The sequence below is a fragment of the Panicum hallii genome, chromosome 4, assembly GCF_002211085.1.
Source record: "Panicum hallii strain FIL2 chromosome 4, PHallii_v3.1, whole genome shotgun sequence".
NCBI lineage: Eukaryota > Viridiplantae > Streptophyta > Magnoliopsida > Poales > Poaceae > Panicum > Panicum hallii.
The window spans coordinates 34,756,254-34,777,339 of record NC_038045.1 but is presented as its reverse complement, the minus strand read 5'-3'; the positions used below and the strand labels follow the sequence as shown (position 1 = coordinate 34,777,339).

General features: G+C 44.4%; 1 protein-coding gene across 1 annotated transcript; it reads left to right on the top strand.

The window, feature by feature from the left end:
* Positions 1-10,262: 10,262 nt before the first annotated feature.
* On the top strand, positions 10,263-16,567 carry LOC112890777 (signal recognition particle 19 kDa protein). Its single transcript, XM_025957633.1, has 5 exons — positions 10,263-10,311; positions 10,946-11,111; positions 11,969-12,191; positions 12,301-12,400; positions 16,174-16,567. Exons 1-5 carry the CDS (start codon positions 10,278-10,280, stop codon positions 16,305-16,307), a joined length of 657 nt encoding a protein of 218 aa, XP_025813418.1. The 5' UTR covers positions 10,263-10,277; the 3' UTR covers positions 16,308-16,567.
* The last annotated feature ends 4,519 nt before the right edge of the window (positions 16,568-21,086 follow it).

Sequence of the window (21,086 nt, the reverse complement as noted above, 5' to 3'; positions counted from 1 at the left end):
TTGACGACTTCTTCGGGAAACAGGGATGCATCGCTTCGATCTTCAGTTTGCTTGTGAGTCTCGTTTTATCGAATTCTCTAGGATTTAATTACTAACGCATCATTGTAGTTTCATCTAGCTTATCTACCAATTTACTGATATCGTCTAAATCTAGCAAGGTTGCATCGCTTCGTGAGTTAATCTAGCCGATTTCTTTAGTTATCGATTTCTATCAAATTCTTGTAAAGTTGCATTATCCAATACCTTACTAGTTCTTAATAGATTTCACAAGTTATTCTATTTTAATCAAGCTTCTATCGGCTCAGTTTATACGTTCGTTATATTGCTTATCTAATAGCCGATTCAATCTTGATCTAGATATTTTTGACAATTATTGATAAGGATATTTGCCATCTTAATTAGATTCATCAGCTAATTTTGCTTAATCTATCGTCTGTTAGTGCTGTCTCGGTTGAGTCTGACCTGACTGATAGTGATGATCAAATTAAGTTTTATTAACCAGATGTGTTTATGTATGATTAAGTTTTATTAAATTTTATTAACTAGATGTGTTTATGTATGATGAAGTCTGTTCTTAACCTTATTTGTCGCTAATGAATCGGCTTTACTGCCGATAACTTAATTGTTGTATCGGACTTCATGACCGATGCATTTTATGGAACTCTTCGGAATCCCAGCCGATGCGTTCTTAGTTGCTTACTGATTATATTTCTTTTTTCTCGTCAGTTGCGGGTCAAATTGACTGGCACGTCCCGAACCCCGAACCTGCATTGGAGATAAGCAAAACTCTTAGGCCTTAGCATGTCATGAACCGCAAGATTCACCGTCCGATTTTCACAGCAAGAATGCCATTTTGGTTTTCGTTTGTATCTTCCTCCCTCGTGGTCTCGCCACCTATATCAAAATGTCACTCTTGATCTCTTGGATGCTAGGACCCAGATCATTCTTTCTCCCTTTATTGATACATCATGACAACAGAGCGCAACATGGTACTTAGCTAGTTAATTAGGCATGTGATAACATAGTCCAAGACAATTCCAAACTTCACTAGGGGCATTCTAAAATGGTCAATTTTTTTCATACATAAAAGATTGCATAATAATTTGTCTAAATTTCACAATGATGTGCTGCAGCTCAACCTGCTAACTTTTGGGCCAAAGTCGGGTTATATGGTTTGGTTTTTCTTTTGAAGGGATTAAGTTTGATAGGAAGTGGGCTGAGAAAGTTAGTGGTGTGATTTGGTTTGGATTAGCTATTATAATAGATCGCTTCAGTTTTGGGTTTGGGTTAGCTATTATAGTGGGTAGGTTCAGTTTGGTTCAGGTATTTCAGTTTAACAGGTCTTACGTTTAAAGTCAGACCCTAAGACTAGAACCTCACGTTCACATCATAAAAATATAACAAAATTGATCGAAATTTGAAGAAGATACCTTACAATGACGATCAGCTACTTCGTGCATATTAGTGTGGCTAGATCTACATGTCATTTCCACATCGGAAGATGGACTAAAATCTCACGTTCACACCTTCAAATTTTTAGCAAATTTGACTGAAATTTGTTGGAAATATCTTATAATGATAGTTAGCTACTTTGCGTAGACTGGTGTGGCTAGATTTATATATGGGCCCTATGTCGAGAGTCGGATCCTAAAAATAAATCCTCATGTTCACACCTTAAAATTTTAGCGGGAATTTGTTGGATATATCTCAAAATGATAGTTAGCCACTTTGTGTAAATCGGTGTAGCTAAATCTATGTGGACCCAACATCAAAATTGAACCATATATATGATTTGGAAATGGATTTAAATGGCTTTCACTACACTAAATCAGCTTAATTTCGTGGGCCACATCTAATTTCGTCGGCCTAATGCAAGCCGACGAAAATTATCAAATTATTTCGTTGGCTTGTGTAAACCGACGAAATTAGAAGTATTTCCGTCGGCATGGCACGGGCCGACGAAACAAATTCTATATTTTCGTCGGCCAAACCGGGCCGACGAAACATAGTCTATATTTTCGTCGATCTAGCTCAGGCTGACGAAAATACTTATAATTTCGTTGGCTCAAATCTGGCCGACGAAAATAACGGTGCTCTAATATAAGTACCTGCCTCCCCAGATTTGGTTTTCTTGCTTACCCGAGCCGCCAGCCAGCACCCCCGCCCCCCCCCCCCCCCCGCATCAGGCCTTTCCACCATCGCATCAGGCCTCTCTGATCCATCCACCACCTTGAGGCTTTAGCAATGAGCATGTCGTCGTCCTCTTCTGCATTCCCTAGGGTGGATCTGTATGAGCAATGGTGTTTCTATTAGGAAACATCTTCTTTCAATTACCACTGATTTTTCTTTTCAATTACCATCAGTTTAAACATCTTCTTTCATTATCTTGGTTATCATCGTGAATGGTGTGGCTCTGTATGAGCAATAGTGTTTCTATTAGGAATCTCGTATGATTGCTAGGGTGGGCTTATGTGATGCTCTAGATCTGCAGATGAACCATTCATTTGCTTGCTTCCAAAGATGAAAGTAGATATGCCATACTAAAATGAGTACTATTTGCATCCTTGTTGAAGCAATATAGATTTAATCTCTTAGGAGCTGCTCTTCAGTACACAACATTACCCTTCTATACATCAAATATTTTGTTTGGTTTTTTCTTATGCTCAATGTTTTATGAACCAGATTGAAGTTCCTGTTGGGAGGGAAAAACCACCGGTACTTATCGAAAAAGATGACAATTAATTATGTTATTATATCATGCATGCATTCTGTTCTTTTTTGTTGTTTTCATATTTGACTTCTGTTTGTACTTACGAATTGCTTTGCCTATTTATGTTTGACTGGTTGTTATGCTCTAAATTGTAACTAATTTCTTTATGATTGTAACATAAGTTGGTGTAAATGATTTATATCACATAAGAAAGTAAAAATATCTTTGTAATGCCTCATTCCCATTAAATCAAGGAAAATTAGCCTACCTGTATAATTTCTTCTCGGTTGTCATAGACACTCTTTCATTACACTTTGCACTGTATATTTTTTCCCTTGAGTGGTACTGTCAAGTGTGCTGCCTACTGTTCGCTTGTGTAGGCTTCTGCAATTAGTTACATCTAATTTGTTTTACGTGGATCAGTGACGGAGCTGCTGCATTAGTCTTCGTGAGCGGGCAGAAGGCTCAAGAGCTTGGCCTGCATGTCCTTGCAAGGATCAAAGGATATGCAGATGCAGCTCAAGTAAGCTATAGTAACAGCTATCTCATTTAAGAGTAGAGTACGCTTCTAGATATATCATCATGATCTTAATATTAAAGGATGTAGGAAGTTATTTTCTCTTGAGCAGTTTATGCTACTATTTTAGATATCAAATTTAACCAATTCCTGTCATTCGTATTCTAAAATAGTAACTTTTCAACTATGAATGTTGTTTATATAGGCTCCAAAGCTTTTTACAACCACTCCAGCATATAATTCTTCAAAAACATTTAGTAGCATCTAACAATATATTAGGAATTAACAACAATGTGCTTGCAGGAGAAGATTAATGTTCATGGAGGAGCTGTATCTTTAGGTCATCCTCTTGGGTGTAGTGGTGCTCGGATTTTGGTCACCCTTCCTGGAGTAAGTTTTATCTTATGATGCTAATTTTTCTATTATTTTGAGTTATAATCCCTTATTTCTTTAAGATGTGGAACATTTTTCTAGTAGAAAACTAGAAGTTGATTCGTAAATAATTATGAATTTTGCCAAATACTTGAGCATGTCATAGGGTTTGCCATGTAGGGTAAATCATCTTCACTGCTGCTAGTGGGTTCTGTACTTCTGTTAGTGATTTTTCAAAGTGCGAAAATATCATTGTTTCTTTCTCTTTCTTTAGTCATCATTTTGGGACATCATATCTCGTTCCTCATAGTCCTTGTTTCTTTTTAAACAGGTCCTTAGGGAGGAGGTGGAGCATCAACACTTGTTCTTGAGCTCGCATAAGAAATACTGACAGAGCACTTGTTCTTGGGCTCGCATAAGAAATACTGACCTATAAGACTGAGCATACTGATTCTGATGAGTATACTGTAAGAAATATATGTCATTTAGACTATGTAAGAAATATATGTCATTTAGACTATGAATTTCATGATTGCACGTATTGGATGTATTTCATGATTGTGTGATGATGTATTTTATGATTGTGCTTATGGATGGCTATTTTTATATTAATTAACTGTTATTTGTAATTCTGGAAAACTATGAAAAATGCTGCAGCTGTTTTTTTAGCAAGCGCCCAGTATTTTCATCGGCCAGGTGGCCGACAAAAATACTAGAGCGTATCCAATAGTTTCGTTGGTCGTCGAGACCGACGAAAATACATATTTTTTTCGTCGGCCAGCTTAGCTGACGAAAATAAGGCCGACGAAAATATATGTATTTTTATCGGTTGCCGACGAAAATGCGTTCATTTTCGTTGATTTTATTCCGTCGGCCTATTTTCGTCGGCCGACCGACGAATATATATATTTTCGACGACTTTCTGGCTATTTTCGACGGTTTCTGGCCGACGAAAATAAGCTATTTTGTTGTAGTGTTTGAACCGGTTTAAGATATGCGGTGTGGTTTTATTTGAGGTTTATCATATAACTAGATTGGTTTGGTTTGGTTTCGGGAGGGTGATGGGTGGAGTGGGCTGGTTTGAAGTTAACCTCCCTTAATATATAGTTTGGTGTGGTATTGGTTTGAATTGCACCTTGGACGTGACTATTATGCGCTAGCACTACACGGGTATGTCCTAGACAAGAACGCTTGAAGAATAAAGTGGTTTGGCCATCCGAAATATGATTCTTGTTCCGTGGAGCGGTTTATGTATAAAGAGGCTAGAGGGTAGATTAACTTCCTGCCACTTCGAGGAATGTTGCGCGAGAACTTGGGTTCGAATCCTGGCCGGTCCGTCCCACACTCTGCCAAGGACGCAACCAACCGGGCTACCGCCCAGTTCTCTGAGCAATGTATGACCGGACGGATACACATGGTTAAATGAAAGCGATCAAGTTGTATGAATCTATCATGTGTTTCTCAATTGATGAAATTATATGTGGTATTTGTGATTAAAAGTTGGTTGATAATTGTCAAAAAGTTTTACGTGGCATCAAGCGCCGCAGTTGCAACATCAATGCCTGAATCATTTCATTTCTGATTGGAGCATCGTTTATTCTAATGTTGTGGAAGCTCTAATCCCATCCACACTGTGTATCCTCGAGGCCAAATGCTGGAAATGTTATATCACTGTTATCCGTTAATGCTTGAGATTTCGTGTTACGTTTCTCCTAATGTGTGGAGCATTGCTTTAAAAATGACACCACCGGGAGCTTGGTCATAGGATGTCGAGGTTAGAGTTGTTACGAGTACGGATGAATCAATCTCTACCTGAACGTATGGCATGCCTGGGCCTGCAGCAGCTCGTAGTGCACTGCATATGTACTGCTTGTAGTTTCCCTGCACCAGCTAAAAGGCCTTGACCAGCATTGTCACGAGCAATAAAAACCTAGCCACCCGTCTTGCTTGTTTCCATGGTAAGCACCATCGATACAATTCCTTCCTGTTTTCCCTGTCATCTCTCCATTCCTCTTCATGAGAGTTTGTGTTTCGATGACCATATTTCTGACTAATACAGTTCCTGAGTGGCCTTGCTTGTTTCCATGGTAAGCACCATCGATACAATTCCTTCCTGTTTTCCCTGTCATCTCTTCATTTCTCTTCATGAGAGTTTGTGTTTCGATTACCATATTTCTGACTAATACAGTTCCTGAGTGGTCTTATGAGAGATCACTCACATATTTCCTACGTGGATTCTATAGTTTTATGAATAATATGATATGAACCGTCCCTTAGCCATGAGTGTTATTCTTGAAATGTGTGCAATATAAATATACTCAAAGAAATTCATAAAGAGATACGCCTAATCTCCAATTGGTATGTATTCTACAAATACTTAAGTAGTTCCATAAATAAAGTGCGGACGTATAAGACATGCTTCATCGGTACAAAAAAAAAAATTATGACGGTTCCTACTCATTTGCCTCCACAAGCATCTCATGGCATTCACCTTTTTGCTCAAGGGAGTGTTCATTCGGACACTCGTAAGTTTTTACATGGCTACATAATGACAAGAATTCAACTTAACTTAGTTCAACACCACTTAGATTATTTCATATTGGTGCTGCACATGTTCTCTACCGCTGCTCCCTCCCTGACCGTCCCCTGGCTCGCAGTCACCGCCCGCGAGTGCCATTCACTACAGGAAAAACCGTAACTTCCGACGGTTAAACCGTCGGAAGTTACGGCTAAACCGTCGGAAGTTACTTAACTTCCGACGGTTTAGACACAGGCCGTCGGAAGTTGGTTGGACGGAAAAAAGACGTCGGAAGTTTTATACTTCCGACGGTATAGAGCCAAAACCGTCGGAAGTTTATAAACTTCCGACGGCCACGTTAAACCGTCGGAAGTTAGCTCGGCAAACGGCAGCTGACGTCCGTCTGTTAACTTCCGACGGTTTAACGTGGCCGTCGGAAGTTAGTTGGATTTAACTTCCGACGGGCATATAGAAACCGTCGGAAGTTAAGCTTATTCCCAGATCGCTATCAAACCCTGAAACCAATCTAAAACCAACCACAATCAATATATATCATCAAATTTCATCCACAAACCAACCTTAAGCATTATGTATAATCAGATTTAATCCATAATTATAATTTACAATCAGAAATTGCACGCAAGTACACAATTCATATATCCACATACATATGTTCATAATCAAAGTTCACAAACTTCATACAAGTATCATATGGAACAAATTCATAGAACAATAATGTTTCACTTAAGTTTGGCCGCCTCCATCACCTGGTTGAATTGATCCGCCACTTCCAATAAATTGATCCGCCCAATTCGATGTTGGATCAACGTGTGAGTCTCCCGGTGCCGCTAGATTAGGTGGTGGGGTGTGAAAAGGCTATAAAAGATAAATGGACAAGATTAGTTTGAAACATAACTAATTGGATAATATTTATTAAGAGTGACCATATTTTGCAATGACTATTAACTAACATTTGAATCGTTGACTATCATACCTGAGGTGAAGCTGATGGCCAACCGGCCTGTGCAAAAGGTGGAGGTACCAGTGGTGGCACTTGTATATTCTGTTGCGTCGCTATTTGCTGAAAGATCAAATTTGTCAGTAAGAATGTAACTTAACCTAAGTTGTAACAATTAAGATTTACCTGCAGTATTGCATTCTGTTGTGCAAGTTGAGCTTGGAACCACTGCTGCTGTAGCTCCTGTTGTCTTACTCTTTCACGCAGCCTTACAACCTCCGCGCTGTCGTCGCCACTACTTGTGCTACGGCTTGCTGACCGCGACGATCCCGCTCTTTGACGCGACGGCACCTGACTCGAGTCAATAACTTTGTCGAATAATGGATACCTACAAATATTGACCAAATATAGCAAATTCGAAATATGTATTTTCGCTTAAATTATAAAATTAGATTGAAATTTAAAGAAATCTAACCGGCCATGAGGTTTTCCACCACCACTACTGTAAACGGCCTCAGGATCAATAGGCGCGTTTCTCCAATCATAACCCTCTCCATGGCGAGCAATCATTTGGTCACCATATGCCGCCTTCAAAGAACAAAATCGCACAATTACATAAGAGGTTTCATGATAACTCGATAGTGCTAATTTGGTAAATTTAGATATACCAGACGCTCTGTAGCCGCCTGAGAGCATAACTGATCTGGATTTGTAGGATCACGTCCTCTATGACCTTCAAGATAGACCTGAATATCACTCGGCGCTACACCAGTGCGAACTTCCTATACATACAACAAAAAACTAAAGAAGCATGCATTGATAAATGAAATTAATAGAATTCATTTCAAAGAGTTCACTTACAATGCGTTTGGCCAATCGGAAGTGCCCATCACCTCCGTAGGTGTGATAGGACTCAGTTCCACGATTTCCTCTATTTCTCTGGGAAATGCTTTTGAACTCATCCGTGGTCCAATAGTGACATAAGGCATGATAAGCCTCCTCACGTGTGGCCATCCACGGAATCATTTCCTGCACAACAATATTTTGTTTCAAGGTAACAAACAGAATCATACTAATTGCAACTTGCAACAGTTTACCTCGCGGTATTGCTCCTCAGTCAAGTAATATTTCCCAGCATCCCGTTTCTTCTCAAATCGCATCCCTTGAGTCCGTTCCAGATAAGAAGCGACAACCTGAATTCTGGCATAAGAAATCATATCTCTAACCACAATGTGTGCGTTATGGTGGAACACACGTCTGGCATGATCATCATAAGCTCCCTCCTCAGGCAACTTGTAGTATTTCTGCAAAAATTTTACACAATCAGTAGCCATCGTATGTAGAAAATTAAATCAGTACATAAGAGCAATCGTACCCAAAACTCAGCCCAAACTGCCTTTTGGGTATTGCCGAACGTTATGTTGACACCATATCTATAATGATTCCAAGATGTAGCAGGGATCCGTTCACCAGATACAAGTTCTACCATTCCAGGCCAAAGCATACGGCATATGTTACCTAGAATTTTGTTCACCTGTCTTAGATGACCAACACCTGGGAAATTAGGCTCAAACCAAGACCTACAAGTATATAAAACAATTAGAATCATTTCGGAATAAGGATTACGTACTAAAATATAGAAAAAACATACTCACCCATCTCCATTCGGTGTGATCACGCACTTTTCTTCTTCTCGTGGAGGTTTAGGCGGCGGAATCCAACCAATCTTCGACCGCCGCCTACGTGTCCGACCCTGCCCTCCAGATCCTCCAGCTTCTGACCCTCCAGCCCCAGCCCCAGCCTCTCCAGCTCCTGCCCCTTCATCACCAGCTCCTGTGACCGGCAGCGCAGCACGGACGGCGGCGCGGCGGCGGGAACGGGCGGCGGCGCGGCGGGGCGGTGGCGGGAACGAGCGGCGGGCGGCACGGACAGCGGCGCGGCAGCGGGAACGGGCGGCGGGCGGCACGGACGGCGGCGCGGCGGTGGGAACGGGTGGCGGCGCGGCGGGGCGGTGGCGGGAACGAGCGGCGGGCGGCACGGACAGCGGCGCGGCAGCGGGAACGGGCGGCGGGCGGCACGGACGGCGGGGCGGCGGCGGGAACGGGCGGCGGCGCGGCGGGGCGGTGGCGGGAACGCGCGGCGGGCGGCACGGACAGCGGCGCGGCAGCGGGAACGGGCGGCGGGCGGCACGGACGGCGGCGCGGCGGCGGGAACGGGCGGCGGCGCGGCGGGGCGGTGGCGGGAACGCGCGGCGGGCGGCACGGACAGCGGCGCGGCAGTGGGAACGGGCGGCGGGCGGCACGGACTGCGGCGCGAACGGGCGGCAGGGCGGCGGCGCGGACGGGCGGGCGCGGGGCAGCGCGGCGCGGCGCGGCGCGGCGGCGGCGCGGCGCGGGAGGCGGGCGGCCCGGCCGGGGGGCGGCGCGGCGCGGGGGCCGGCGCGGACGGCCGGCGGCGCGGGAGGCCGGGCGGCCGCGCGGCCCGGGGCCGGAGGCGGGCGCGGCCCGGGGGGCGGCGCGGGAGGCGGGCGGCCCGGCCGGGGGGCGGCGCGGCGGCCCGGGGCGGAGGCGGGCGCGGGAGGCGGGCGGGCGCGCGGCCCGGGGCGGAGGCGGCGGCGCGGGGCGGAGGCGGCGGCGCGGGGCGGAGGCGGCGGCGGGGACGGGCGGCGGGCGGCGGCGCGGGAGGTGAGGAGAAGTGGGGAAAAAAGAGAAGGGCACGAGAGATAACGCGAGCCCTAACGGCGTGCCCCTAACTTCCGACGGCCGCGTAGTAAACCGTCGGAAGTTGGTTAACTTCCGACCGCTGTTACTGCAGCCGTCGGAAGTTATGAAACTTCCGACGGCTGCCTTATGGCCGTCGGAAGTTAGTGAACTTCCGACGGGGCCGTCGAAAGTTAACTGCGGCCGTCGGAAGTGTGTCGTTTTCCTGTAGTGATTGCTGCTAATCCAACTCAAACACTCTCGCTTCTCATCAACTCCAGTGAGAGCACCGCCTTTCACCACCACCATGCAAAACATATTGGAACTTGACGTCCTTTTCACTTTTCCACAGCCCAACAGAGCTCTCCCACGGTCCTATCGGGTGATGCCCTCGCTACCCCTACTTTTGCTACCGTTGAAGGTCCATACAATATCCGTGAATCCCGGTCCAGCTGCTGTGAAAACCAAGAGGCCTTACCCTCGTATCCAAGCCTTAAGGCCTAATGATATCGAGCTCCTTCATCTCCCATATCGGTGGTGAGGTTCTTCTTTTTGTTCCTATTTACTCATTGTTTTGTGTGTGCACGTGCAAGCCTAAATCTTCTGCCTGCAAGATCAAATATTTTCCTTTCTTTTTATTTACTTTCTGAATTGGTTCCCTTTACATGACAGCCAATTTCGCCATCACTTTTTAGTCATTCTGCTCATCGCTTAATCACCAATTTTATTTTCCATCTTAAAAGTTTGTACACCAAAATAGATTGGCATAGCTTTCTTCCTTTCTTTCTTTTTCATTGCGAAAACCAAAAAGTTTTTTTTTCCGAGCCCATCGATACTGTTTCATCCGTCTTACTATTTACGAGTGTATTGATACCGTTCCACCCGTCTTCTTATCAAACTGCTGCTCTTAAACCTCACTGGATCTCTATCTACTTCTACGGTAAGAGCAACTCTAACCATACCCTCGTCCTACCTCGTATCCTGTATTTAGTAGAGAGAAAGGAAAAACCTCTCTTCAATGAGCTCTCATCTGGCTTCTAAATTTTGGTAGGATTTTTACTGGCTTCGTGCTTATTTATTTTACGCAAATCTAAATACTGTAAATAAAACTATTTTTTTAAACTCAGATAAAAGTAAACTAAAAGTTAGATAAAATTATTTTTTTCACCAGCTTTGACTTCAGCGGTGAAACGTTTCTGCACGATCCCTTCCAAACGGCCTCTTGGCACAGCTCTCATCCGCGAGCTTCGATCTCCGGAGCCCCGTTCCGTCATCTCATCGGAGTCGAGGAGCAACCGTCACCCCTCCCGCACCGGCGCGGACGCCAATCCCGCTAGGTACGCCTCCTTTCCCCGTCGTCTCCTTCCGAAAATTTTCGGCCTACGAAGTGGATCTAGGGTGAGAGAGGAGGACTGGCGGTGGCGGCGGCCCGCCGAATCGAGGGGCCCGAGCCACCTAGACCCCAGCGGCCGGAGCTGCGCCGCCCCGACCACGTGGATCCGCGCGCGCCGAGCCCCTGCCGCGTGCGGGAGCAGGGGACGGGGGCTCCTGCGCGGTCGGGCGGCTGGAGGGGCTCACGGGACGCAGGGAGGATAGGGAGGCGGGAGGTCTGGGAGGGACCGAGGGGGGCCGGGGGCGCGTTCCGGCCGCCGCCCGGCCGCCCGGGCGCCCGGCAGTGCTCCCCGTCGCAGGGAAGGGTGGGAAGGGAGGTCAATGAGGGAGGCCGGGAAGGTGAGTCAGCGGTGGAAGGGGAGGGAGGTCGTGGAGGGGGAGGAACCTGGGCTCCAGGCTGCCTGCTGGTGCGCCTGGCAGGCCGCGTGCTGTGCCTGTGCTTGCAATGCAGGGACAGAGGATGCAGAAGGGCTGCAGGTAGGATTAGAAAGAGAGAGAGAGGAGGAGGTCGGGGAGGGGGAGGAACCTGGACTCCAGGCTGCCTGCTGGTGCGCCTGGCTGGCCGTGCGCTGTGCCTGTGCTTGCAATGCAGCGACAGAGGATGCAGAAGGGCTGCAGGTAGGATTGGAAAGAGAGAGGGAGGGGAAGATTTGGGGACAGAGCAGTTGATGGCATTTCTTGCGTAGCTTCAACAGAGCAGCTGATTGCTGCAGTTTGCTCTGCTGCCTAAGCCAAGGATCTCTCGGAACATTCAGACCCGCATCAACCTCATACTCCCTAGTCCCTGCGGTTCTTGTGCCAGGATCTGTGCCGTGGCAGTGTCGAACAGCGCGCAGATGGACGGCGGCGGGGGCGACCTGCGGAGCACTATCAAGAAGTGGAACGTCATCTACCCAGTCTACCTCAACTCCAAGAAGACGGTTGCTGAAGGCCGACGCATCGCCGCCAGCAAGGCCTGCCCTGACCCCACGTGCATCGAGATTGCTGACTGCTGCTCGCACCTCAAGATCCCCCACGCCATCGAGGTACCTGCCCGGATTCGTTATTAGATTATTTTTTTTTGGCAGTCTAATCGTTCTTGCTTGATTTGCGCATCTGATGGGTATTGTTGTGCGGATTGGTTGCTATGTGTAGCTGGATAAGGCGTACCCTCGGGATTTCTTCCAGGTGGGGAGGGTCAGGGTGCAGCTCAAGAAGGATGACGGCTCCCCTGTCAATCCTGCTATTAAAACGAGTAAGTGCCGAAGTACTGCCGTAATTCTAATTCTGGCAACCACTTGCTTTCACCTATGCTGAATTTTAGATGGGACTGCAAGCATTTCTTATCAATTAAAGCTAAGAAGAACAAGTATGCAGTATTCATTTGCTAGTTTTGGTTGTTGATCACATCAAGGAAATGGCACACTGATGGTGGGTTGCATTCAAGTGCTATAGTAATTTGATAAAGTGGCACATGATGATATCTTAGATAAATATGATTTTCATGAATTGCTTAATGTTTAGTAATCTCACTTTTGTTGATTTGGTCGTTTTGTCATTATGTCCATGCCTTAATGCTGTTATTTATGGATGTATACATAAGTGTAGATTTTTTCTGCTCTTAGTTTGGTTTGATGTATGCCAAACTCATGTGTAAATACTTTCACAGTATCAGGAAAACTTGTGTTGCTGCTCTGACTTGATTCTTCAATGTTTATTTATATCGACTATCAACACCGACATGCATGTACTGGTATAGTTAGAGATATTCATACACAGTGTTTTTTTAAACCAAACTTTTTCTGCACTTTGTTTGGTTTGGCATTTGCTAGACTCATGTTGAATCACTTCACGAAATCAAGGAAAACCTATGTGTCTGCTTCTCCTTGATGGTTCAATGTCTATTTCCTTTCTGTTAACCTCAATGTCGCAAAACTTGCATGGAGTGCTTTGAGGTTTTATTCCACGTCACAAAGCTAGTCATCCACATTCAAATGTTTGGTAGTATGGTCCTATTTTTCTTTCTTTCTTCCAAAATACTAGGTTTTACAGATGCGTGGTACCTCCTCAATTAGCTGAGTCTTGTTTGTGCTTCGAATTTACGCTGAACGGTTTCTCTAACTGGCTAAGTCTTTGTGGGGTAGTACGTCTCTGTTCCAGTCTTTCAGAAGCATGTCCAGCTGACCATTTCAATTTGGTTTAGCTCTCTACAATTCTTTTTGACTATTCTTTTTTTGCCAGATTTTCTTTTCTTTACTAAAATCTAGGTTTCTACTGATGGAGTTATTTTATCACTAATTCACAAGGGTTAACAATAATAACTTCAGAGATTGGGGCAATTAGTTCATCACTTTCCACCTTTTTGTGTAAACTCCTTGAATCTGGGTCATTTGGGGTTAACAATAATTATTTCAGAAATTGGGGACAATTGGCTCTTCACTTTCCATCTTGTTGGGTGAACTCCTTGAATCTGGGTCACTTGAACTCTTCAACTTTGAGCCTCCATTACTAAAATCTTCAATTACTAAAATTGCCTGGGTAGACTTCAATTACTAAAATCTTCACGTCTTTGTTGGGCGCTTCTTGTGTCCATTCAGATTAGCTCAGGTTTTTTATTTTTTGTTACTTACTTTTACTAAATCTTCTTTCTCTGTGCCCTTCATGTGCCTTTTCTTTTGTATATCTGTTGATATTCTATGATCATTGTTAGTGAATATCCAATGAAATTCAGGGCATTGCTGTTACTGTTAGTCATGGTCATGGTAGAGTCTTCGATACATTTGACCCACTGGCATCCCATTTAGGAAAAGAAATGGTTGATCGGCGCATTGCTTATTTCTACTGTGATTAATGCTAAACATATTGGGCTGTCTTGATAAGCAGTTGCAGTATTATGAGGCGAAGCCTATTTATTTAAAAAAACATATTTTATGTTAGTGAATTTTGTCTGATTGAATGAAACAAGTAATATGTGTCCTACTTGAAATCAGTAGCTAGTTATGCACCTTATTTGTCTTATATAAACTAACTACCTTACTGTTATGCATAATCTTCTAGTTTGGGTTAATAGCCAGTTCTGCCCTTCATGTTCTTCTTGATCTTTGACACTAGCTTCTAGAAAAAAAAATACTTGTATGGATCTGAAGAAAAACTATTCAGATGCAAGTTTCCTTCTTGACATTGATCTCTTGTGTCATCTATCATGTGGACATATATACTTCGGGAAGTTCTGTTATTGTTAGTTCAAGGAGCCATGATTCTTAACCTGACTTGCTAGGAAAAACTTTTTCCTCGCAAGGGTCCAAGGTAGTACTGTCATCAAATTGTTCAGTAAACATAATGCCTCTGTTGTTCATATGTTGGGTTTATGGGATTGTGTCTTAGGTCGTGTTTGGTTGGGGAGCCGACCGGAACGGAGCGGTTCCATCCTTAGGTTCGTGAACATAGGAACGAGCCGTCCCAACAAGCGAATATTCGCTCAATATCCGGGACGGACCCGTTCCGCAAAAAACACCGAGCGAGTTCATCTCGATGCAACGCCCTCTCTCCCCGTCTCACGCCCTGCTTGTGTTGCGCTCCCCCCCAGCGGTGACGAGCCCAAGCTTCAGCTCCCACAGACGATGACGAAAGCTATGGGCGGCGGGGTGATACCAATGCTCCGATTTGGGCAGCAGCACGGTGAATTGGGTGTCGCCGGCTCCGTTTTGAGTGGCGGCGTGGTGAAACGGGTGGCGCCGGCTCCGATTTGAGCGGCGGCGCGGTGAATCGGGCGACACCATCTCCGATTTGGCCGGCAACACGACGAATCTGGCGGCGACGGCAGACCTCCTGGCGGCCACGCTCGATTCCCTGCTGCGTTTCCCTACTGACCTGCTCCGTTTTTGGTGGTGGCATGATGGATTCCCTGATGGCCACGCTTGATTTAGGCAACAGCTTGCTTAGGGAGAGAGCTGGCTGTGGCAGTGCTGCAGCCCTGCTACGGTGGGGCAGCGAAGCAAGATGCCGAGCATGCGGCGACGGCGGGCAGCTGCGCTCAGGAAGGGAAGGGGAGGGGGAGGGAGAAGGGTGGTGCATGACAGGTGGGCCCCACAAAACGGGGGTTAACGGAAGACGAGCCGGTTGATCCCCGTCCCTCGAACCAAACAAAAAATGGAACCATTCCATCCCTCCAACCAAAACATAGAGATGGAGCCATTCTGTGCCTCTAATTTGGGATGGAACCGTTCCATCCTATCTCGCTCTCCAACCAAACTCTACCTTAACCATCTCATTATTGTTCTCTTTTATTTATTTTATCTTGTTTGATATGATATATCGTGCTATAATGTTGCTGTGAGCAGTGTTGGTTGATATTTATCATGTCTGTAACTATGTACGCTCATTTCTATGGAACTTTGTTGAATGTCTTGTGTCTGAAAATTTTGTTTTTTGCTACAATTCTGAAATGAGGCACGACATGGGTAACTGGGAATGTAATACTCTTCCAAACTCAGCTTCTGTTCTCATTGATTAGCTAGTGTCTTAGTGAAAGTTTCCACTACGTGTAGCTTTTACGTTGGCCAAATGCATCTATGAAATATGCACTGCTGAATTATTTATCTTTGACTCCTTCCGGATGCTGCATGTTCTGATAAAGATATCGATATGAATTTCCAGCATATTATTACTTGCAGTAGCCAGTGCTACTGCCAAACAATCAGTAGATCAGCCCTTGTCAAGCACGACTGTGTGAATGGATGGTGGAATAGTTGTTTTACATGTTTTTAAGTGTTGGAATGGACATGTTTTTGTAGTTTATTAGCCACATCTATCACCTATCACCTGGAGGAGGTTTTCACTGAACTGAATAGATGTGTTTAAGGACTGTCCAGAAACACTTTACAGGCTGATTGCAACAATATGAACTGTATTCTAATTACATATCTTGAAATTTGATGCTCTATTTTGCTAGGACGCACTGCCCAAGGTTTGGTCTTTGTAAGAGATATGTTTAGACATATTTTACTGACATGCGTTCACATGTTACAGAGAAGCAGCTGATGATCCAAATAGCAGAGCTAGTTCCCAAGCATCACGGAAGGACAAAGAAGCAGGAATCAGCGCCCAGTTCTTCAACTGGTGGCAGTTCGAAGAACACAAAAGGTGGGAAAAAGAAAAAGTGATGGCAGTATCATCTTGTTGGGTTTTTCTGTTCATCCTCGTATTAAGTTTATGTGGAAGTTGTGTCCTTCTGAGGCCTGAAAATCATTGTGACTTGTGGGATTTTGATCCATTTGAAAATTTCCATACACATCTTTCTTGTAGTCTCCAGATTCAGATGTGCTACACCTAAAAATATGGTAGCCATGACATGGGATCCAATTTACTAATCCAGCTGAGATGCTTTATTAAATTTAATCAATAGAATAGAACTGTTTTTGCATGCGGGACCCATAGATGATATTATTCTTCATATAGTACTTCAGAGGTGACTCCTGGACGTCTTCGTCTTTACGATAACAAGGTTATTTTGCATTTTACCCTTCCATGTTTCTAACATCGCAGCAAAGAGCCGCCTTTTGAGGCTGTTATTTCCGTGGATGAAACCAATTACTGTAATTAATGCAATATGCAATTGTGAGATTGTTTACCCTCTTTTGCTACGCTTACCTTAGTTGATAGCTTTTCTCGTTTCGGTTGGTTTCTATTCAGAAAGTCTGTCTGATCTTGTGCATTACGTGTCTCCTAGTCTCATTTTGGATGTTACCATTGAAGTTAGGTGGTTCGCCATATCCTCTACAGATTGTAAAAGGCATTGGTAGATTCTTGAATCTTCCATCGTATATTTGTTTGACATTACGGTGCAGGCGAACATGTTGTCATGAACTGGCCTCCGCGGCGGATGAGTTAGTATGAGCCCATGTGTTAATGGACTACGACTCTAGGACTCTACGATTCTGCACCTTGTTCCCTATTTTCCTTGGTTTAAAGTTTAAGCCGGGCATGACTCTTTCAGAAAGTCCTGTTTTACAATAGCCCTCCTTTGGTGAATAATGCGATTTGCATATATACCTCGTTAAAAACTCTATTCCAAAAATCAAAAGAAAATAGTGTTTGATGCAGGTTCTTTTGCTAAGGCAAGACCCACAAAAAATGTGTTAGCTTGGAATAATATGCTGCAACGTGTGATATAGTTTACACCCAAGGTGGGACCCACATGATTGTAAATAAAACTGGTCCCTTCTGCCCACCTGTGTTCTTCTTACCAAATTCTTACCAAATTATTAGTTGTTTTAATTTTTCTAGATATATAAATTTTGTTATACACCTATACATAATATATATCTATAGATGTATCATAAAACCTATACACCTAGAAAAATTGAAACGACTGGGGATGGAGAGAGTAGTTGGTTGTGTGCTCTTCTCTCAACATATCCGGTGTATTATTTATTCCTTGGTTGCAGTGCCTATTTGAGCTCCTGGTGCTCTGCTAGCACACAGTCAAGAGAACCCTCAATTGTATCACACCTTGGTTAACTGTTTCTTACTCATCTTGGCACCCTCAAAAAGTCAACACTAGAGCTGCTCTATAACGCTACTGTTGGCTCGTTAAATCTTATGTGATAAACCTCTAAATAAAAATAACAACAAATTATGCTTTTCGTCATATAGTATTCTGTCCACACTATTCTTCTTGAACAATTATCAATCTTCACGGTTCTCGTCATGATGATATGCTTACCTTAAGCTTTTATTGTAGGTTTAGTTATCAATAAATGAGTTGATTTCATCTAGAAGAACAATATAAAGATTTCAAATCTACAAAATTGATCAATTTTTAATAAATAGGAATAAGTCTATTGTATCTCCTCATATGTCGAGGTTCGTCTACTTATCCCCTCACCTATAAATTAGGTATTCTACCATCTCAACTATTAAAAACCATCTAAATAACCACCTAGGGTGGTTTTGAAGGCGTTTTTTTTCCTACGTGGCATTACATGTGGACAGTGATGTAGCAAGGATACATTTTAAAATTTACTTCACCCCTAAATTATTAAATTTCATCTACATAACCCATCAACTATATAATCATATATCTGGCCGCTCAAAGTAGTCGGTACCATCTAAATCATCCGTTGCACATGAAAGATGGCCTGACACTACCCATCTCTCTCTCTCTCACACACACACGCGCGCACACACACACGTGACAACTTGACATCAACTTCACCTTCATTTCGAGTTCTTATCATACTTTGAAAATGAGCTAAAATAGTGAAGAGATGACTAGTAAGGTACGCTTGTGTGTGTAAGAGGGAGAGAGACAGAGAGATGGGTCAGTGCCAAGCCATCTTCGATGTGCAGTAGAGGATTTAGAGTTTTAGACAATACTTAATACTTTGAGGGGCCAAATATACGGTTATATAGTTGAGGGGGTTATGTATTAGATGAATCTTAATTATTCAGGGGGTGAAGTAGATTTCAAAATGTATCCTTGCTATATCAATGTCAACATGTAATGCCATTTAAGCAAAACCGCCTGCAAAACATCCTCGAAAGGGATATTTAGACGGTTTGGGATAGTTCGAGATATAGAATACTCGGTTTTATAGGTGAGGGATTAAGTAGATGGACCTTAATGGGTCAGGGGTAAATAAGACATATTTCTTAGTAAATATGCCCCCCTCTTACAATGACATCCTTTGAACTTTGATGATCAAAATGCCTTGGGCACATTTGTTTTCATAAATGGGCATAAGCAACGGTGCTTAGCCTTTGATATACAAAAGCACGAATTAGACAAATGCATGAATTAGAAAAGGACTAACATAATTTAATGCCTTTAATCAAGTAACAAATGGTTGGGGATAAAACTAGGATAGGGGTGTTAGTGTAAAGGTGTCAAAACAAACATTCATATATATATATGTGCGTGTATCTTTATAGGGAGGGTTTTGTGTTCTTACCGCTACTTTCAATGTCAATGCCTGATGATTTTTCGCTCATTTTTTCAAAATTGAAGATTGAGTTTACCCTATTCCAGCGGTGTTGTTTCAGGTGTGAAAATGACAATTTTGCCCACGTGGATTTGCCCCATCTTTTCTGAGGACTTTGTGATTTTACCCCTATTTTAACATAAATCATTTCAACGACATTTTGACATGTTTCAAATGAATTTTGACAACAATAATTGATAGAATTTGCATATGTTTCAGATTTGATAAAATTTTGACAAACACTAGATATAATTTGTGCATTGCTATATAAAATATTTTTTTTGAGATTACACAGTACAACTCAGACATTCAGAATGCATGCACACTCACCCATATGAATGCACGTTCGCAAACCCTACCCCTATAAGCATCTTCGAATACTGAGCCGACAAATCCTCGAGTTCGACGAAGTCACCACAGACGCCTCGCTGTCGACGGGAACGTCGCCTACCACTGGAAGAACAACGCGGTTAAATTCTAGAAAATTCGCTCACTCACAGGGAGTCAAACCCTAGACCTACGGTGCTACTAAGGTTCTTATGATCACTAGACTACAGACCCTTTGGCTTCATAAAATATCTTTTATGCATAGCATTTATACAAGATGTCCGAGTAGCAAAAATTAGCTAACCACGGCAAATTAATGCAGAAGATGGCACAAAATATATTACCAAGGACACCCATAAAAAAGTAGTCCAAATGCACTCAACACGTCCTGCGTATAATGGAAAGGCGTGTAGGGGACAAGGGATGCAACACAAACCTTGTTGGCAATTCCTCGAGCACCTGCAGCATGGCAGCATGTGTCGTGTGAAGCTGCTGGGATCCAGGTGTGGCCGCACACGTGATGGTTTGTCTAGGGGCAGCGACGCGCATACACGCCACACTGACCTCATCGACACATGCATGCCATGAAGTAGCGCACTGCACCCATGCCAAAGACCCTACGATGCGTTACGCCCTTGGCCGGCAAGCCGCGTGCCCGCCTGCAACCTGGTCACGTCGGCCACCTGCACCTCGATCGCCCACCCCCACCCTAGCCATTGATGCTAATGACATGTACTTTTGCACGAATGTATGATGACAGACATGATTTTAAAATTTTAACCATCATACTCTTGTAATTAAATAGGATATAAATAAAGTTCTATGCATTATTTATTTTAAACTATTAAATTTCATAGGATTTGGTTGTTTAAAGTGCTTTGCAGGAATATGCTCAGAATGACATTAAGATGCATGGCAACGGGTAAAATACCCGCGGTACAAGGTTTTCATGGCCGCAGCCACGAGCAAAATCCTTTACCCGCGCCCGTGCCCGCCACACGCCACGGATAGTAAGCTATGCCCGTATCTTTCATCCGCGGGCATTACATGGCCACGGGCGTACCCATGTTCCCGGCGGGGAGGAGATTGGGAGCGGCCATGGCTCCGCCACGCCGGGCTCGAGGGGCACCGATAGCACCCTCACCGCGCCTCTGCTGTTGAGCAGGGGCGGCGGCGTAGCGGTGGATGGGAGGAGGGTAGGGGCAGCGGAGCGGCGTGATGGAAGGAGGGAAGGGGGAAGCGGCGCAAGGACGAGGGTAGGGGTGGTGGCGCAAGGGAGGAGGGCGGGGCAGGGGGGCAGTGACACGAGGGAGGAAGGCGGGGAGCAGCGGCGTGAGGGGGGGGGGGGTGTCAGGGGCGACGGCATGTGTGAGGGAGAGGGAAACAACCAGAGCGGCTGGGTGGGGGAGATCGGGAGTGGATGAGAGGGTGAGAAAATCCTAAGATGTGAATTATATACATACATACATGTGGATTCTACTTGTTAGATTTGTGGAGCGGGTTTGATTACTGGCAATTGGTTCATAAAATGGTCTGCATTAACAAATATCCGTTGGGCATAGAGTGGCGCTCGGATCTGCACCCATCGGATTTCTTACCCGCGGGTATGCGAGCATTCTGTGCCTGTTGCCA

Coding starts and splice junctions, on each gene's coding strand:
- LOC112890777 (XM_025957633.1), top strand. CDS start 10,278: ATGATATCGAGCTCCTTCATCTCCCATATCGGTG. Junction 12,192..12,300: donor AGATCCCCCACGCCATCGAG/GTACCTGCCCGG, acceptor TGCTATGTGTAG/CTGGATAAGGCGTACCCTCG. Junction 12,401..16,173: donor CAATCCTGCTATTAAAACGA/GTAAGTGCCGAA, acceptor CACATGTTACAG/AGAAGCAGCTGATGATCCAA.